The following is a 19,997-nucleotide window of genomic DNA, read 5'->3' as shown; positions in this document are numbered from 1 at the left end:
CCCTCAGGCCTCAGGGAGCCAAGAACCAGCCAGGAGAGCACGGGGCAGACCATGCTGGCAGTGCAGGGGTTGGGAATTTCCAACAGGGCAGCTTTCACAGAAAACATAGCAAGGGCTGTCGAACTCACCATGTTCTGCGGGACAAACACGTTGAGATACAGGCAATCTTCGCTGACCCCGGGAGGCATGGGCGTCCTGATGCCTGGCTGCCAGCACCTGGCCCTGCAGATACAGATGGATGGCGTGTGACTTGCAGGAAAAACAATTAAAGAGACACACTCAGCTCTCCTGCATGCCCAGCAGCAGCAGCAGAACCCACTGCCCAATTCTGAAGGCCCAGCAGCCCACTGACAATTAGGCAGCTTCAGGAAATGGTTAGTGGGATTGGTGAGTAAATGCTGGAAGGAGCAGGATGACCACCAGTCTCTCAATCATGGGCCTGAGGAGTGTCCCCTGGGCAAGGTGCCCGCCCAGATAGAGCAGAGGAACACGGGTGTCACCTGGGCCCTGGAGCCCTGCAGGCTCCAGGGTACAGACCTGCTGGGATGAGGGGCCTCGACCTGCTTTCTCCATCACTACAGAGTCAAGTGTGCTGGTCGAAACATCTCCTGGCATAAGAGCTGAGATGCATATCTGGGACACACATGAAGCAAGCATGATGGTTACCTGTCCAAGCCTGGTTAGTACTGGGCTCTGATGGACCAAGCTCTCACTGCTCTTCACTCGAAAGCCTGTCAAGTGGGTGGATCCTAACCCAGTGAAGTTCTCTAATTAGTGCTTATTTGTTCCTTTTGTCTCCCAGGGGTGACTTTCATGGCTTTCTGCATCCTTCTGCCACTGTCCTAGCTTAAGTCTTCCTGTCGCTCGCCTGGAATATCCCAGAGCCTCCTGCTCATCCCTCTGTCTGGTCCTGAGCTCCTAGAGCTGCCCACCAACTGGCCGTGGGCAGTGATGGACACGGAGAATGTGGCTGCGTCCTCGGGACAGAGCTCCGGACACCTGTGCGGAGGGAAAGGCCGTGGGGCGAGAGAGGCAGGCACAGGTGCTCCTTCCACAGATACTCTGAACATGCTTTCATCAGAAAAATGACAAAATCGTGTCCCGTCTGTCAACTATCTACAGTGGTACATGCATGGGAGGGAATGGGCAAAATTGAAAAGCAGAGGAAGGAAAATAGGATATTCCATTTTTTCCCCCATTTTTGAAAACTCCTTTTAATATGTCTATTGGGGGAATGAAAAGACCTTTTACATTATTATTATTTTTTAATTTTTATTATAAGCTATGCTTTTCCTTCTCTGCTTATTTCTCAGCCCCACTGATGTCAGATGTAGCTGGGAGGTTGAGTTCCGGCCACTGCCAAGCTGGGGCACGTGATGAATGTGCCCCGCCATGGGCATGGCCCAAGGAAACCTCCCCTGCACTAACAGCCTCTCTTTCCTGGATGCAAAGTCAAGGGAGGTTCCTAGAAGGAAACTTGGAAGGTCTGTGCTGAAAAAGACACGCCAGCTTGGGTCCCCGCATCACTGCATGGAGCAGAGCACACCAGCCCCTCCATCACCAAAGGAGGCAGGACCAAGACAATGTTAAGTCACGGACAAGTGGGGGTTTATGTGTAAGAGCACTCAACGTCATCTTAGCTAATGTACCCCCAGTGCACGGCTCAAATCCTAACGCACTGCTCTGTTATCAACTCTCACTTTGAAGGCTTAGAATGGGAGAAGGCTTCTCTGGACACCACTCCCCCCACCCCCCCTCCCCCCCACCACCAGATGTATTCCACTCCATCCTTACCGTGGCTTGGTGGCTTCCCAGGACCCAGTCCAGTTCAAGTGCTCGGGGGCCCGGAAGCGTTTCTCCCCCAGGGGTGGGGCGGCATACGGAACTCCCAGGAACTGGTCCACTGGCTTCCACGAAGTGCCCACTTGAATGGCCTGTGACCTGCCCAGCAGCTGGCCATGGGTGGCAATGGGCACTGAAGGTGAAGATGTCCCAAAGCCGGGCAGAGGGATGTCTGGAGTGGGGGAAGGAAGAGAGCATAGTACATGCTCTATTGAGGGGTATTCCAGACATGTTTTAAGAAACAAATCAAAAAGACCAAACACTGCTTTCTGCACTTAAAAAAAAAAATGTTAGTTATTCATTCAGGCCCCAATAACTTAAGTCTAGTCAAGTTAGTGTCTAATGCGGAAAAAGAAAAAAGAAACCCAACAAAGACACCTGATCTTCCCCAGGCACTGAGCAATCCTTCCCTCAGTTCTGTCATCTCAAGTTCTTTCCAGGGAGATCACCCAGGCCCACAAATCCTGACTCGCCTCCCTGGGACCAGATGTCATCACGATTCTGGATTACTTGGATTTTAAAAAGAACAGAGGGGCCCAGACCATGCAAGGTCCAATCGTCCAGGGGAGTCTGGACTTGAGCCCATCACTGGACGCACCAGTTACTTCCAGGAGGAAATGTACGGGCTGGTCCTGCTAAGACGGATGAATACCTGATATCATTTCTTCAGTCAACTTTGGGTCAGATTTTGACCCCAAACGAGTTTGCCAAAAACTTACAAAAATATTTTTTTCTGACTTTAAGACTGCTTGGATTTTAGAACTATCACTGAGGCACTGCAGACCCGATAAGTACATTTCACTGGTGAGGAAGTGGGTTTAGGGGCTGAGGGTGGGTAGCTGTCAGGATGTCAAGGTGATGAGGTAAGAGTCAAAGCTGTACTTTTCTGAGCCTGAGCTCTGACCACGGGGCCAGAGGTTCACACGGGTCAAGGGTTGGGCCTGGCCTGCAGCACCCATCCTTCCTCTGTGCCTGTCTGGATCCCACCTGGTCCTTTAGGTCAGGCTGGTGTGGCCGGCCATCCTGCCCTGTGCTCCACAGGCCTCCCGCCCCTCCCAGCAGTGCTAATCTCCAGACACTTATCAGCCTCCCTGTAGCCTTATCTTATCCTCTCTGCTGTATTCCCTCACATTCATTCATTGAGTTAATATACTTTTATCAGCTCAGTTTAGTTCAGTTCAGTCACTCAGTCTTGTCTGACTCTTTGCAATCTCATGGACTGCAGCAAGCCAGGCTTTCCTGTCCATCACCAACACCTGGAGTTTACTCAAACTCATGTCCATCGAGTTGATGATGCCATCCAACCATCTAATCCTCTGTCGTCCCCTTCTCCTCCTGCCATCAATCTTTCCCAGCATCGGGGTCTTTTCAGATGAGTCAGTTCTTCAAATCAGGTGGCCAAAGTATTGGAGTTTCAGCTTCAACATCAGTCCTTCCAATGAATACTCGGGACTGATTTCCTTTAGGATGGACTGGTTGGATCTCCTTGCAGTCCAAGGGACTCTCAAGAGTCTTCTGTAACACCATAGTTCAAAAGCATTAATTCTTCAACCCTCAGCTTTCTTTATAGTCCAACTCTCACATCCATACATGACCACTGGGAAAACCATAGCTTTGACTAGACGGGCTTTGTTGGCAAAGTAATGTCTCTGCTTTTTAATATGCTGTATAGGTTGGTCATAACTTTCTTCCAAGGAGCAAGCGTCTTTTAATTTCATGGCTGCAGTCACCATCTGCAGTGATTTTGGAGCCCAAAAAAATAAAGTCTGTCACTGTTTCCACTATTTCCCCATCTATTTGCCATGAAGTGATGGGACCAGATGCCATGATCTTAGTTTTCTGAATGCTGAGTTTTAAGCCAACGTTTCCACTCTCCTCTTTCACTTTCATCAAGAAGCTCTTTAGTTCTTCTGTGCTTTCTGCCATGAGGGTGGTGTCTTCTGCATATCTAAGGTTATTGATATTTCTCCTGGCAATTTTGATTCCAGCTTTTGCTTCATCCAGTCCAGAGTTTCTTGTGCTGTTTTCTGCATATAAGTTAAATAAGCAGGGTGACAATATACAGTCTTGATGTACTCCTTTCCCAATTTGGAACCAGTCTGTTGTTCCATGTCCAGTTCTAACTCTTGCTTCCTGACCTGCATACAGAGTTCTCAAGAGGCAAGTCAGGTGGTCTGGTATTCCCATCTCTTCAAGAATTTTCCAGAGTTTGTTGTGATCCACACAGTGAAAGGCTTTGGATTAAGTGGAAGTAGATGTTTTTCTGGAACTCTCTTGCTTTTTCAATGATCTAACAGATGTTGGTAATTTGATTTCTGGTTCCTCTGCCTTTTCTAAATCCAACTTGAACATCTGGAAGTTCACAGTTCACACACTGTTGAAGCCTGGCTTGGAATTTTGAGCATTACTTTACTAGCGTGTGAGATGAGTACCAGCTCAGGCTCAGTGCCAAATGCCATTTTCAGGGGCTTAAGACAGGCCTGTGTCTGGTTCCCACAGGTCTTAGGGCCTCACCCAGAGGAAACCAACACTGGTGAAGAGATTCTGTGTGTGTGTGTGTGTGTGTGTGCACACGTGTGTGTGCAGTCTCTCTTATTTATTTCCAACAGATGTGTTTTCTTTGCTCCAATTCACTGTGGGCCGATGGAGAGGGAAAGCTTTGCAGCTTGGTCTGCAGCTCTGTCTGTTTAAAATACACATTTATGATGAACGTAAATGTGGGAGAGGAGGCAGACAGACAGGCAGAAGTTTATCCATTCCTCAAGAGTTTGGTACTATGCAGTGGCTCAACTGGAGGTGGTTTTGACCCCAGGAAACATCTGACAATGTCTGGAGATATTCTGGGGTTGTCACAGGATTGAGGAGAGGTCTGAGCTCCTAATATCTCATAGGATGGAGGCCAGAGATGCTATTAAACAACCTATGATAGAGACAACAGGTCATCCAGTCCCAGGTGTCAGTGTCAGGCGTCGGGGCTGAGACCCCCTGGTGTGATATGCATTCATGACCTCCAGGCCACTGAGGGTCCACGTGGTGAGGAGGAAGCAATGAACGGACCTGTGTTTGTGTGAGGGACCAGCTGCTTTAGAAAAACCTCATAGTTCTTTTGACCCTCGATTTTCCCATCGCCGAGAAAGGAACAGTAGCCGTCCCTACAACACAAAGACATCAGGAAGAAATAACACGATGCCTGTAATGTCCCAAGCACAGTGCCTGGTGCGTGACCGGAGACCAACACGTGAATGAATGAATGGGGAGAGGGAAGGAAGAAAGGAAGGAAGGAAAGATAGAAAGAAGGAGGGAAGGAGTGGAGGGGTGAAAGAAAGAAAGAAAAAGGAAGGTCAAAAGGTAGAGAGAACAGAAGGAAAGAGTGAGTGAAAACTTGGTTGTTCACACACTGGCGTGTGAGTTATAACCCAAAATGGAAACTTGGGATGGAAAGAAATACGTGCCGCTTTATAATCTGGCCTCGATCACAAATCATGCCTGCTCTCACCCCCACAGTTCCTTCCTTCTCACAAAATTTCCTGTTTCAATTGCAAATCACAGGCTCTCTGGCTAGCATTCAGGACCGACCGTGGATGCTAAGGCAGTGAAAACTCCCAAGGTCAGCTCTTTTGCTTTGCAGGAAACAGCCACATTTCATGAACGTGGCATCATCTCAAGCAGGGAGCAGAGACAGAAAATATAAAAGCTAAAGAATTTTGAGGGAATGCAAGCCTGCTTTCCCATGGACACTGGTATTTAAGCCTCCCTCCAGAGGCTGCCCAATGTATCCCAGATGGAATGAGATCCAACATGTGAAAAATATCTGCTGTGCATTTCTCCCTTTTGAAATCTTTTGCAGAAGTGGAGATTCTTTCTAGAATACCCATATATTTAGGTTCTGTGACTATTTGGATTAAGAAAATTATTTGTAGCTCTATATGTACTTTAGGTGCAAATAAACAAATGTCTATGTAGATACACGTGGGCATGTGTCTTCTGCTGGAGAGTGAGCATTTCATGCTGAATTTGAGACACACAGAATTCAGAGAGAAGCAGTCTGTTTTACAGAACTCATACCTCAAAGTGAAGGCATTTCTCAGCAGGACTACTGTGCAGATTGGCTACACTATGGATGAAATCTATTTAACTCGACCAAATGATATAAGCATCCTGAGAGTCCCTTGGACTGCAAAGAGATCAAACCAGTCCCTCCTAAAGGAAATCAATCCTGAATATTCATTGGAAGGGCTGATGCTGAAGCTGAAGCTCCAATACTTTGGCCACCTGATGCAAAGAACTGACTCATTGGAAAAGACCCTGATGCTGGGAAAGATTGAAGGCAGGAGGATAAAGGGATGACAGAGGATGAGATGGTTGGATGGCATCACCGACTTGATGGACATGAGTTTAAGCAAGCTCCAGGAATTGGTGAAGGACAGGGAAGCCTGGCATGCTGCACTCCATGGGGTCACAAAAGTCGGACATGACTGAGTGACTGAACTGAACTGAATAGAAGGCAAGCCTTAAGATTAAGGGCCCAAGACCTTAGTTTATAGGAATCAAAGCACTCCTAAGCCTGGGGACCTTCTCCTGATCTAAACACTGAGGTGGAGGAAAGGGGGAGAGAGGACACCCCTGGATCCAGACAGCCCTAAAGGACCATTAATACTCAAGGACAAGGTGAGGCCAAATCTCACTGTTACCGGGTCTTATAAATAAAGTTTTATTGGTACACAGCTGTGCCCATCGATCTATTATTGTCTGTGGCCACTTTTCTGCTTCAACAGCAGAGTTCAGTAGCTGTAACAGAGACTTGTAGCTGTGAAGCCTAAAATATTTATTATCTGACTCTTTACAGAGAGAGATCATTAACACCTGCTCTTGAAGATAAGATGGCAGACTCAGCCAACATTTCTAAAAAGTTATTCATTCCATCCCGTAAGCATGTCTAGTCGGGAGGGGGTGTCCCCCAGGGCCTTGGCTCCCATGTTTCCTGTTCTATAGCTCATATCATTTCACTTTAGGCTGTAATTATATGCTGCTTGTTCCTTGCCTGCTTCACCCCTGCATCCCCAGCACCCAACACAAGGGCTGACACATGATAACACATTACTGGATGTTTCTAAACTGAACCCAGCCAGAGCAACCACACTCTTTGGTGATGGTGATATGGTCGCTAGGCACTGCAGTTTTGTGGGAGAGGACTGCCCCTAGAGATACGAGACCTGGCTCCAAGTCCCTGTTCCGTCATCACTAGTCGTATGAAACCAGAGAAGTAACCTAACTTCTCTGGACCAGAGTCTCCTGGCCTCTAAGAAAGGGATCAATCCTTTATCTTGATATCTCACAGGATAACATGAGGATCCAACAAGATAAGGTATGTGAAACAACTTTATAAACTCTGAAACAGTACTAAAAAGTGGCCTAATGAATTATTTTATGCAGAAACTCAAAGGCCAAAATGGCTTCTATAACTCAAAAGAAGTCATGAATACAGACAGTGCAGAGAAGTTCTAGGTCAGAAGTAGGCTTTTTTGTCTTCCTTCAGTTCATCCCGTGTAAGTGCCACATAGCCTAAGATGACTTTGACTGACTTTTCCTTAAGAACCTCAAAAGCCGCCGCCCATGAGTCACCACTTTCTCCGACAGTCCCTCCCAGCCATACCCAGGCCCTTGGGAATGTCTGCAAAGACACAGGCTGGCACTCACTTGGCTTCTGGTAGATGTAGGTGGCCTCTTCATGGAGCAGAAGTCGGCAGTTCTGGGCCTGCAGGCTGTGTGTGCAGCTCTGGGTATCAGCATAGAACATACACCTCACAGCCCCAGGTTGGGTCTGCAGAGTGGTGACAAGGCAGTCCTGGTGACGGGAACACTCTGCAGAGGAGAAGAAGGGTGGGGATTGAGCCTGAGAGATCATCTCAGTCAAGTATTCAAAAATACATTCATGAATCCATGCGTCCATTGATCCATCCATCCAGTCATGCCATCCGTGAACCCATCAGTTCATCCATTCATCTGTCCAACCATCTATCTTGCCATCCAACCATACATTCATAAATCCATGCACCCACTGATCCATCCATCCAGTTGTGATCCATGAATCCATCCATACATCCATTCATCCTGCCATCTAACCATACATCCATGAATCCATGCATGCACCCTTCCATCTATCCAAGCATCATCCATTCATCCACTCATGTAATTATACATCCATGAACCTGTGTATCATCCATCCACCCACTCTTCTATTTGTCCCAAGACAACCTGAGGTGCCTGGCAGGAAGCAATTCATCTGAGAGAGAAGACGTGGGTGAGGACTTCTCTGCAGTCTCCTCACTTTCCTTCAGGGTCAGCCCAAAGTCACAGTTTCTCAAAGCATAAGCCAGCTAGACATCCTTCATCCAATCACCCTTCATGAATCTATACACCCACTTACGCATCATCCATTCATCTACCCACTTACGCAGGCATACATACACACAAAAACTCACTCCTTCATTTTAGCACCTGGCACAGGGCTAGAATCTTGGAATAAAACACTGGTGGTGGGGGGGGACTCAACTCTCCCATCAAACTATTTTCCACACAACAATCGGGGTTTTCTTTGGTTATTTATCCACAAATGTGCTCTTGTCATTTTTCTGTTTAAAGCATGGCTTTAACATGGCTCCCCACTGGCCTCAGAATTAAGTCATACAAGACAAGGCTGTTCATGCTCTAGCCCACGCCTTCCTCTTCAGCCTCATCTCCCTCTGCCTCCTGCCTCATCACACTCACCATGTTCCATCAAGGGTTATGTCCTTTCCCATGTAAACCAGGTTCTGTCCTAGACAGTTTAAATGATTCATGGCATTAGGATATTTAGTCCTAAGAACAGCCATGAAAATAATGATGTTTCATTCAATTGAGCAAGCTGTGCATTGCCTAAAGCCCTTATTCATAGCCTAATCTCTGCGTTGTGGTACCACCCAGAGTTGTACAGTGTACAACCTATACAACTGCACATGGCAGCCTTGTCTGTAATTTGTGCATGTTGTTTTCCAGCCTTGTAGAGGAGGAGATCCATGGAATCTCAAAATTGCAAAAGCATGAATGGTCTTCCCTTCTAGCTCAGCTGGTAAAGAATCTGCCTGCAATGAAGAACTGGGTTTGATCCCTGGGTTGAGAAGATCCCCTGGAGAAGGGAAAGGCTATCCACTCCAGTATTCTGGCCTGGAGAATTCCATGAACTGTAAGGTCCATGGGGTCACAAAGAATCAGACACAACTGAGCGACTTTCAACTCTCACAAATGTTATCTAATCTTGATCTCTTTCATAAAGTCAAGTCTTTGTAGAACCTTCCTATCAGGTTGTCACCTAGCTTTTGTTTACATACCAGTGACCCAAACCCTCTAAAGGAACTAGGCATCTGTGGACAGCTTTGCCTATTAGAAAGTTCTCTGTATAGCACTGAAAAATGCTGAGGGCAGGAGGAGAAGGGGGAGACAGAGGGCGAGATGGTTGGATGGCATCATCCACTCAGTGGACATGAGTTTGAGGAAAGTCCGAGAGATAGTGAAGGTCAGGGAAGCCTGGCATGCTGCAGCTCATGAGGTCACAGAGTCAGACACGACTGAGCAACTGAACAACAACAACACTAGTCTTCACTTTGTCCCGTGAACTTGGCCAGAACAATATCTTTCTTCACTGTCATGACCACCCACCTGCCATCTGAGGACAGCCATCACAGCCTCCACCCATCTCCTCCGTCTCAGACTAACCTCCTAGATCCTTCCTCTGACCTGGCTCAGAGTTGCTCATTTTCTGGCTGGCTTAGCCTCTTGGAGACCTTGGCCATGGGTCAACTCTGCAGGAGGATGAGGAGACTACAGAGGAGAGCCCAGCCAGAGTTCCTCCCCCAGGTGACATCCTTCTGGCCAGGCACCCCAGGTGATCTTGGGGTCTCCTATGTGTTTCTGAGGTCAGAATCTTCAGCAGCACTTGTGTGAGAGGACCCTCATCCCAATTCACCCCCTATCTAGAGGGTGAACATTCCCCTTACCCCACAAGCAGCGGTCTCGGGCTGCAGAGAAGTTCCCCACGGCAGCGGTGCTGATGTGGGCAACGTCAAAGTTCCTGATGGATGGATCAACAATCACTGAAGAGAGGGTCAGGGACTGCCACGAGTCCAGAGTGACTGGAAAGGAAAGAAGGGGACTGTCAGTGGGGCGTCACATGATGTACCCAAAGGGCGCCCCAGGGCTTCCTCCGGGGGTCTCCATTCTCGTGTGACCCACTCTTTTATCCATCTCTCCATTCTACAACAATTTTTTCAATGATTTCTATGAGCCAAACTCCAAATTTCCATGTGCTCAAGCCTGGGAATACAGAGGTTAAAAATCAAAACAAACGAACCAACAAAAGCATGGGCATTTCTACTGAGCAGCTTACAGGAGAATGGGGGAGAATGTGAAAGGGTAAGAAAAACATCACAGTACAGTTGTTATGGGCTTCGCTGGTGGCTCAGATGGTAAGGAATCCACCTGCCAATGCAGGAAACCTGGGTTTGATCCCTGGGTAGGGAAGAGTCCCTGGAGAAGGCAATGGCAACACACTCCAGTATACTTTCGCGGAGAATCCCATGGACAGAGGAGCCTGGAGAGCTACAGTCCATGGGGTCACAAAGAGTAAGACACGAATGAGTGACCAACACACACACACGGTTGTTATAATGCAAAAATCAGAATAATGCCAGCAACCATGATAATACCAGGCTCGTGGCACAGTGGGGAAGAATCTGCCTGCCAGTGCAGGAGATGCAAGAGAGTAGGGTTTGATGCCTGGGCCGGGAAGATGCCCTGGCAATGGGAATGGCTGCCCACTGAAGTATTCTTGCCTGCAGAAACGTGTGGACAAAGGAGCCTGACAGGGCCCAAGGGATCACAAAGAGTGGGACATGGCTGAGCACACACACAGAACTGGTCATATGGCGCTCTGTGACGCACTGTGTAGGCTGCCTTCAGGGCCAAGGCGCTCATTTCCCCAAGTGCTGGGAAGCTGGGGAAAGCTCTCATTTCCCCAAGTGGTTGGGGCTGCTGGCCGAGTCCCTTCCTAGGAATTACCTAGGACTAGGCCAGCCGCCTCCCTCCCTTCATCCCCAAACTAGTCCAGGTGGATCTCCAAAGTTCCTGTTCTCTGGCCCCAAGATGGGACAACCCCCAGGGGCCAACTCAGCTTCACAGCTCACTGAGGCGTCCATGGGGCCAGGATTTGGTTTGCATCCACATTCTGCCTCACCCCCAGCCCAATTCTGCCTTACATGTGTTGCTCCCAAGAGCACTGTGCACTAAACTTTCTGTGTGCAACTCTATCTTGGAGTCTTTCCTGGAAAACCCCAGCCAAGACCTCTTTAAAAGATGAAGACAATTCTCCCCATCCTCCCCTCCCCCTGCTGTACCCAGAAGTCCATTCTCTACATCTGCGTCTCTATTCCTGCCCTGCAAATAGGTTCAACAGTACCATTTTCCTAGATTCCACATAGACACATGAACATGCAACATTTGTTTTTCTCTTTCTGACTTACTTCACTCTGTATGACAAAGTAGCCCTGACATATACACCCGACCATGTGTGAAATAGACAGCTAGTGGGAAGCTGCTGTACAGCACAGGGAGCTCATCTCAGTGCTCTGTGATGACCTAGAGGGGAGGGAGGGAGGCTCAAGAGGGAGGGCTTATATATGTACATGTAGTTGATGAGGATGAGATGGTTGGATGGCATCACTGGCTCAATGCCAGCTGGATGGTGACAATGCCCGAGACAGAGCCTCTTGGCTCCAAGTCAGTGCTCCTTCGCATCCCTCTGAGCCTCCCACAGGGTGAGCATCCTCTCCAGAAGACCATCCTCAGATAGGAAAAGGTTATTGTCTTTGTTAACGCCATGCTCTTAGCTATATGAGGAAGCCTATTGCTTTTATGTCAAACCTGTCTTTGCCACCACAGTACTGAGGGTCACTAAAATTAGAATGGTAAATAGAGTAGCAAAACAATCAAGTACCACTACCCTTTTTTTTTTAATTAAAAAAAAAAGAAAGGAGGAAAAAAAGGAAAGGAAGGAAGAAAAAGAAGAAAGAGAAAAAAAGTGGCCAAATAATGCAAGCAGATCTCACATGGATTCAGGAAGAGGAAGGTGAGACCCCCACACTCGTCCAGGGGCCGTGGGACCAGTCTCAGAATCTCGAACCACATATTTCTGAACTTGGGACCTGGTTTCCTTGCAGGAAACTAGGGATGTCATTTTCTTAAGCATCCTCCACGTGTTGCTATTTCCATGGTCAGTGCAAGTGGCATTTTTGCAACACGGCTGATCTGAGGCACATATTATTAGATGGTGAGTACAGGGAAATTTCAGAGAAACTTATGATGGGATTTGAGGACTGAACCTACCAATTATGGTCTTAAAATGGAAGCTTTGGCTGCCCTCCACGTTTAGGTTGATGTCTAGGGGAAAGAGCTCTAATTAAAGGGTGACTGTCACTGCCAGAGTGAGAGCCAGCTCATCAGTGGCCATCCCAGGGCCTGGATCCAGCTCTCTGCCCCACCCGGCACCTGCCCCCATCCCCTGGCCCACAGGACCCCTGGATGAGTCATTGCTGCCATGCTGATTCCAACATCTGGGGTTCTATATGCACCTCGTGAAAACCTCTGACAGCAAGTCCCTTGTGAATGCAAAATCATAGTGAAGCATGAAAGCTGGGTAGTCTTGGTAGCATTTCATAAGAGTTCACTAATTTGTCAAGGACTCAGCAATACCACTGTCACTTAATATTCACGATAAACCACGCTGTGGGCACCATTACGTGCACATCTTACAGGCGAGCAAACAGATCCAGAAACACACTCAAAGAGCTTAGCCGACAAGCAGTGATGCTTGAGCTTGAGTCCAGCTCCTTCAGCTTCAGCATACACTGTTTACTCCAAGGGTTCTGGTTTATTCACCAGGTGAATGAGGCGGCGGTGGCTTTCAGACTCACCCAAAGAGATATTCTCCCCTGAATTGCAGCCTCTGTGGTTTGTTGATTAGTTTTTTTCCTTTGTGTAAAATGTATTTTACACATCGCATTGCCAGCATCACTTATTTAAAAAATATAGTCATTGGAATTTGCTGGCGGTCCAGTGCTTAGGACTCAGTGCTTTCGCTGCCATGGCCCCGGTTCAACTCCTGGTTGGGGAACTAAGATCCTGCAAGCTGCCCAGTGTGGCCAAGAAAGAAAGATTTGGAGTGGAAAGGAAAGGACAGTTCCCAGAGGGGCTGAGGAGGCAGAATTGATAGGATGGGGTAAGGGAGAAGGTGATGAAGACCATGGGATTTTTGGGTTGGGCAACAGAGCGTGCAGTGGAAAACGTCCATGAGGAAAGAAGGAACGCAGCGTGGGGGCACAGAGCAGGACAGAGGGTGAGGCCAGCGATGGGTTCACTCGGGGACGTGCTGGGCTCACAAAACCCCGAAATGCTGCTGTTTCCGAATGTCACTGTGTTCGGCAGCAGGCTTCAGTGCCGGGCACGTGGCCTGGGTCCACTGTGCTAATGGCCTCACTGAGGAGTCCCAGGGCCAGAGGCGGGAGGGGAGGCGTTGATAGAGTCCCCCTGGCAGAAAGCCAGGGATCCTGGGACAAGGCTGGCGTGGAGGGATCAGGCGAAGGCAGAAGGAATTTTTTGAAACTTCTGGGTAATTTGATTATGTCTTCCTGCACACCACACCGTTGCTGAGGTGCGGCGGGGCTGAGGGTAGGGGGGCAGCATGACCTGCAACTTTAGGTAGGGCAGGCCTCGGTGTGATACCAGGGCCTTCCATTCCCTTCCAGGCAGCATTATTCCATTTTCATGTCAACTAAGCTTAAATCACTAGACTAAAATACATTTGAAAATTTCCACCAGTATATGGAAAACTGTATTTCATTCCCTTCGCTTCCTCCCTCCCTTCCTTCCTCTTTTCTTGCTTTCCTGTCTTCCTGCCTTCCTTTATCCCTTTCCAGACAGACGTCAGTTAAAGAAGGAAATGTTTGATTTTGATGTTAAGGTTCAAATAGAGTAATTTCAAGTGTTAAAAATAGCCACAACAAAACAAACGCCAACATAACTGGAGACCTGTGTTGAGACAGAGGGAGCAGGTCTGTCCCTTGCTGACTGCGTTAGCAAGGGCAAGCGTCGCTCTGGCCTTCACCTCTCAAAACAAGGGCAAGGAGCCTTTCAATGATTTTTAATCAGATCCAAGTGCAGAAATGTCAAGCCAGTTGCGAATGCCTGACCTCACCAACGTTCAAATAATCACAGACCCATTTGTTAAATGAAAAGACTGATGGGATTTTCTTAAGAATCACCAAGAATGGAGAAAAAAATTAGAAACTCTAAAGCACTGAAAAGAAGCCAGGATTCATACTGTTTTTCTTGCAATCAAGAACCAAGAATTCCTTTCTGCTCCTCAACACTTATCAATGCTGGATATGGGAAAAGCTTGAGGAAATATTAGAGCTGGTTTTCATGCCCAGGCTGGCTGGCTGGGGGAAAACATCAACGTTTTGAAGTCTTTCAGACAGGAAAAGGCTTTCAGACAGGAAAACCATTTCAGGCATCAGCAATCCTCTGTGACCTTGGCATAAACAGAAGGTAACAGGCTTGTTGACACTGCTGTCACAGTTTTATGGCCACGAGCTCTAGCTGAAGATACTCGTGTGCTATCATTTTAAGATAGGACCACTGCTCAGACATCCTCATTTCTTACCAGACACCGTCTTTCAAGTGAAAACCACATCACGTTGGGCTATTTTTACCCTCATTAGCGCATAAAAAAAAAAAAAAAAAAAAAAAAACCTAGATGTTCCTTTGATAACAGAAAGAAAAAAGACACCCCTTGTTATTTTGCAATCATCTGCAAGATGAAAATGGGACGGGAGCTAACTATCCATCTCGCATATCTTCAAAGAGAAATGCCTGACATTTAAAGCAGACCCTACTGGACCCATTCTAACATTTATAACACTATAAAAGTATCCAGAGACATATTTACCTCTGTTCAGCCCCTAAATACCTACTTTTCAGCTCCCCAGGAGGCATGTTTTCATCTTTGACTTTGCACTTCCAGAGCTTAGCAGAGGGATGGCGCTGAGTACTGTGGTAGAACTGTGTCCCACCCCCACTCCAAGATTCACACTTCAAATTCATCCTAACCCCACGCACCTCTGAATGGGACGCCATTTGAAGACAGGGCTTTTACAGAGGTAATTTAGTTAAAATAAGGTCATCAGTGTTTGCTGTGCTAAGTCGCTTCAGTCGTGTCCAACTGTTTGCGACCCTATGGATGGTAGCCCACCAGGCTCCTCTGTCCACGGGATTCTCAAGGCAAGAATACTGCAGTGGGTTGCCATGCCCTCCTCCAGGGGTTCTTCCAAACCCAGGGATCAAACCCAGGTCTCTCACATCTACCTGCCCTGGCAGGTGGGTTCTTTACCACTAGTGCCTCCAGGGAAGCCCTGGTCCCTAATCCAAAGAGACTGGGGTCTTCATGAAAAGGGGAAATTAAGTCCTAGAAGTGGGCAGTAAAGGAAAATGATAAGCAGACATAGGGAGAAGACTGCCATCAACAAGCCAAGGAGAGGGTTCTGGAATAGATTCTTCCCTCATGGCCATCAGAAGGGACCCACCCTGCAGGCACCTTGACCTTGGACGTCCAGCCTCCAGAACTGGGAGAGACTAATTTTCTATTGTTTAAGCCCCCAGTTAGTGGTATTTTGTTACATGCTGCTGCTGCTGCTGCTAAGTCGCTTCAGTCGTGTCCGACTCTGAGCGACCCAATAGACGGCCTCCTACCAGGCTCCTCTGTCTCTGGGATTCTCCAGGCAAGAACACCGGAGTGGGTTGCCATTTCCTTCTCCAATGCATGGAAGTGAAAAGTGAAAGTGAAATCACTCAGTCATGTCCAACTCTTAGCGACCCCATGGATTGCAGCCCACCAGGCTCCTCCATCCATGGGATTTTCCAGGCAAGAGTACTGGAGTGGGGTGCCATTGCCTTCTCTGATTTTGTTACATAGCCTGAACTAATACAGTGAGTGAATATTCAGCAAAAACGTCCATTCCTTGATTCACAGTGAGCTTGCTGTGCTCCCTGTTGCACAGAAATGCTGAGCCTAGTGATAATTCTTATCATGTCATATTACAATGGCTAATGTTTCTTAAGCAGTTCCTATTTGCCAGACACACTGTGATGTGCTACGTGTCGTTTCACTTAATTTACACACAGCTGTGTGCATGACTGTTCTGGTCACCACTGCATGCATGTTTTAAGGCAGGACCACTCTGGGGACACTCTGCCTGCCCCAGTCCCAAGCTCTGCCCACTGCTAGCTCTGATTTAGGGTAAACTGCACTCTGTAAACTGGAATAGTCTGGCCACTCGATGTCACCTGAGTCAGGGCTTCCCATATGCTGAGGGTCAGAGTTTGCTCTTGATCCTTCCAGTCTCTCGGGGTTGGGCGAGGTGGGTGGTGTGGAGGCTGCTGGGCCAGTGCTCCACCTGGTCTTCCCAGTGGCATGTCATTGCACCCAATGTGTGTCATGGCACGAGAAGTCAGTGAGCCTTGGACACGTGGGGAGGGTGGGGGCTGAATGGATTGATGCCTGCAAACTCCTTGGCACAGGAGAGTGCTCCGTAATATCTACTAAAGATTCACCCCTGTGTGCTGGCCTCCAAAGCCAGAGCTTCTACCGCTGTGCTGTGTTGCTGAATGCACGAGGGTGTACATGTTGTCACTTGTATTAATACAACAAGGCATTTTCAGCCAAAACACGAGCATTAACAGTACTAGCAGGACTGCTGCCACCTCTTTACGTTCCTGGTCAAGCCTATCACACAGTAAGGTGTAGGTTATGTGGCCTGGGAGGACCAGAGAAGACCCGCTCAGATGATTCGGGGACTGGGAGGAAGGATGGAGAAGACAGCACACATTCAGGCTAGAGCAGGGCCAGCAAGACTTTTCTGTCAGAAGCCAGACAGTGAATGTTTTAAGCTCTGCTGGCCCATGTTCGTCCTCTGCTGCATACTATCTGTATGTTACACATCCATTCTCAGATTAGAGGTTCTGTACAGACTGCACGCTGTGGTTCGCCACCACTGGTCTAGAAGGCAGAGACAGAAGGGCCATGGGTTCAGTCACTGTGCACCATGATGGGTGGAGGGTCTACATTCTGGGAACCAAAAACTCAACAGGAAAGTTGACAGGGAGTTTCTGTACTTTTTCCAGGAATAAGGAGTCATCTGGGGAATGCCATCTGGAAGGTAAAATATTGTAATTTTAATGGCAACCTACTCCAGTGTTCTTGCCTGGAGAATCCCAGGGACGGCAGAGCCTGGTGGGCTGCTGTCTATGGGGTCGCATAGAGTCAGACACGACTGAAGCAACTTAGCAGCAGCAGCAGCATGACATGTTGATAACTGCCCTTCCTTCCTAACTTGGCATGTTAAAGTCCTTTTACAAAATGACAGATTCGTTTCGTTTGGGTTTTTTGGTGGTTCCTATTTGGTAGAAGGAAAAGTTAGCAAACATGAACTGCCCTCCAATTCGAGGATAGAATCCAAGCCTAAATCAACATGGTCTTACCCTACTTCTGAACCAGGCTCCTGTGGCTCCCAGCTCTCTGAAACCATCTCCCTGCTGTCGCAGCAAACCCCTGATCTTGTCTCATCCTTCCCTATCCACTGTGTCCTGGAAACAAGGGTTCCTACTATACAGTTCCCTGTCTTCATTTTGGGTTATAGTCTTCTGCTATGGAACCTTCTAGTATTTCTCTCATCCCCAACTAGGGATGTTTGGTCATTCCCCCACATTCTTCCAATTCTTTGCCAGCTATTATTTTTGCCAAGATAATTTCCATCTTCACCCTAGCTACTGCTAAAGTGACTTTATCATTTATGGGTAAAGCAGATGGGCCATTTCACATTCTGGTCTCAGTCTCTTGACCTCTTCAAACACAGAAAATGGTATCTGCACTCACCCCAGCCAAGCATCTCCACAGCCAAACTCTGCCAGGGCACTGAGCTCCATTGCAGTGCCAATGCCATTCATTCAAAGTGCCACCTGCTGCTACATCCCACAGCCCTCCCTTCTTCCGGAATTTTCATACTTTATTCCATTAAAATCATCTCTTTCATTTCACTATGATTTCTACTCTCTAACCCCCTCCAGGTTATCCATCTTCACTGGCTTCTCACAAACCAAGACCTCTCATTGCTTGGTCCAGCATTTCAGCTTCCCTTCTACCAGTGCTCTCCACCCTCTTCCCTTCCATTGGATTACTCCCATGGGCCTGCTTCCTCTGCACCTTGTCTCGACCTGAGCACAGCTACAGAAATACCCACAGACAGACTGGCGCCTTTACAGGTGTTGAGTCTTCAGCCTCCACTGCACTCTCCATGCAGCCTCATACTGCTGTCCTGTCTCCTCCGTTCTCCTCAGGCCCAGGCATCGCCATGACCCTTGCACTCTCACGAGACGCCTGATCTCTTGCCTCCCAGAGAAAAAGTGACCATTATCAGCATCGGCTCTAACTCCCTGCCCCCCTTCTGCTCTCTGTGAAGCCTCCCATCTTTCCCTCGTTGTTTCTCCTAAGAGAAAGGGTGGCTGTTTGAAGCCAGTTGGACATCCACCTCCAATTTCTCCCCTCTGTGCCCCCATCTCCTACACACCCACTCCCACCTCTCCTACACGCCTCACCTACCCTCAACACTGACACTTCATGCTTTGCGTGAAAACACACCCACATTTCTCTACTATGAAACCAACCCATCACCTTAGGTTTCTTAACTTGGGGTCTGGGTTTCAGGGAGTCGCTTGCATGAAAACACATGCAAAATTTGGTACCTATGGAGGATACATTCCAATACTTTATTATGGGTGATTCATGACATAAAAATGTTTGGTTACCAACGAATGTTCCACAATTCTTTTTTTAGCTGTCAATCTCATTCTCTCTTTGACTTCAGAGCCAAGATTTTTTGGAAAGTCTGTAGTTTCCATTTTTGTCAAATCACTACTATGCAGTTTCTTCCCTCTTCACCAGCGTAATTTGCAAAGGGCCCTTCATGACTAATCCAGTGAATATGCACAGTCTCCATCTTCCTTGAAGGTACTGACCACACGGCCCTCCCCTGGTTTCCATGACTCCACACACCCTGCAGCTCCTTTTGGCTCCTCTTCTGGTTTCTCTTCTACTCTTCCCTTAAAGACCGCAGTTCCTTGGGGGTCTGTCCCTGACCTTTGCTATTTACATTCTATATACTCTCCAAGGGTGATCTCATGACCCCCCAAGGCTTAAAATACCACTGACATGCTAGTGATTATCAGAAGTATCTCCAGACAGACCTTCACCCAAGCCTCATGCTGAGATATTCAGGACTCACTAGATACCTCCCTGAAGCATCCCAAACTCGGCATGTTGAAAGCTGGACACTGAAGTCTTATTTCTATCCCCACATTCTTTAACTCTTCCCCTCCTTGCATTATCTTTTTGAGAACTGGTAGTATGCAGGTCAGAAAGCAACAGTTAGAACTGGACATGGAACAACAGACTGGTTCCAAATAGGAAAAGGAGTCCGTCAAGGCTGTATATTGTCACCCTGCTTATTTAACTTATATGCAGAGTACATCATGAGAAACGCTGGGCTGGAAGAAACACAAGCTGGAATCAAGATTGCCGGGAGAAATACCAATAACCTCAGATAAGCAGATGACACCACCCTTATGGCAGAAAGTGAAGAGGAACTAAAAAGCCTCTTGATGAAAGTGAAAGTGGAGAGTGAAAAAGTTGGCTTAAAGCTCAGCATTCAGAAAACGAAGACCATGGCATCCGGTCCCATCACTTCATGGGAAATAGACGGGGAGACAGTGGAAACAGTGTCAGACTTTATTTTTGGGGGGCTCCAAAATCACTACAGATGGTGACTGCAGCCATGAAATTTAAAGACGCTTACTCCTTGGAAGGAAAGTTATGACCAACCTAGATAGCATATTCAAAAGCAGAGACATTACTTTGCCAACAAAGGTCCATCTAGTCAAGGCTATGGTTTTTCCAGTGGTCATGTATGGATGTGAGAGTTGGACTGTGAAGAAGGCTGAGTGCCGAAGAATTGATG

The 19,997-nt window shown here is 47.8% G+C and overlaps 1 protein-coding gene across 1 annotated transcript in view; it reads right to left on the bottom strand.

Annotated features, from left to right (window-relative positions):
- Positions 1-19,997, bottom strand: part of TG (thyroglobulin) — a 235,284-nt gene that overhangs the window by 113,390 nt on the left and 101,897 nt on the right. Inside the window, exons 36-39 of the mRNA XM_086337437.1 lie at positions 9,876-10,010; positions 7,540-7,704; positions 1,795-2,014; positions 129-222 (exon numbers count right to left, since the gene is read on the bottom strand). Of these exons, the coding sequence (XP_086193563.1) occupies positions 129-222; positions 1,795-2,014; positions 7,540-7,704; positions 9,876-10,010 (614 nt within the window). The remainder of the gene's footprint in view (positions 1-128; positions 223-1,794; positions 2,015-7,539; positions 7,705-9,875; positions 10,011-19,997) is intronic.

The sequence above is a fragment of the Bos grunniens genome, chromosome 14, assembly GCF_055505025.1.
Source record: "Bos grunniens cultivar Pamir isolate PY7600 chromosome 14, Bosgru_T2T1.0, whole genome shotgun sequence".
Taxonomy (NCBI): domain Eukaryota; kingdom Metazoa; phylum Chordata; class Mammalia; order Artiodactyla; family Bovidae; genus Bos; species Bos grunniens.
The sequence above is the reverse complement of the archived record's forward strand: the minus strand, read 5'-3'. Positions and strand labels throughout refer to the sequence as shown.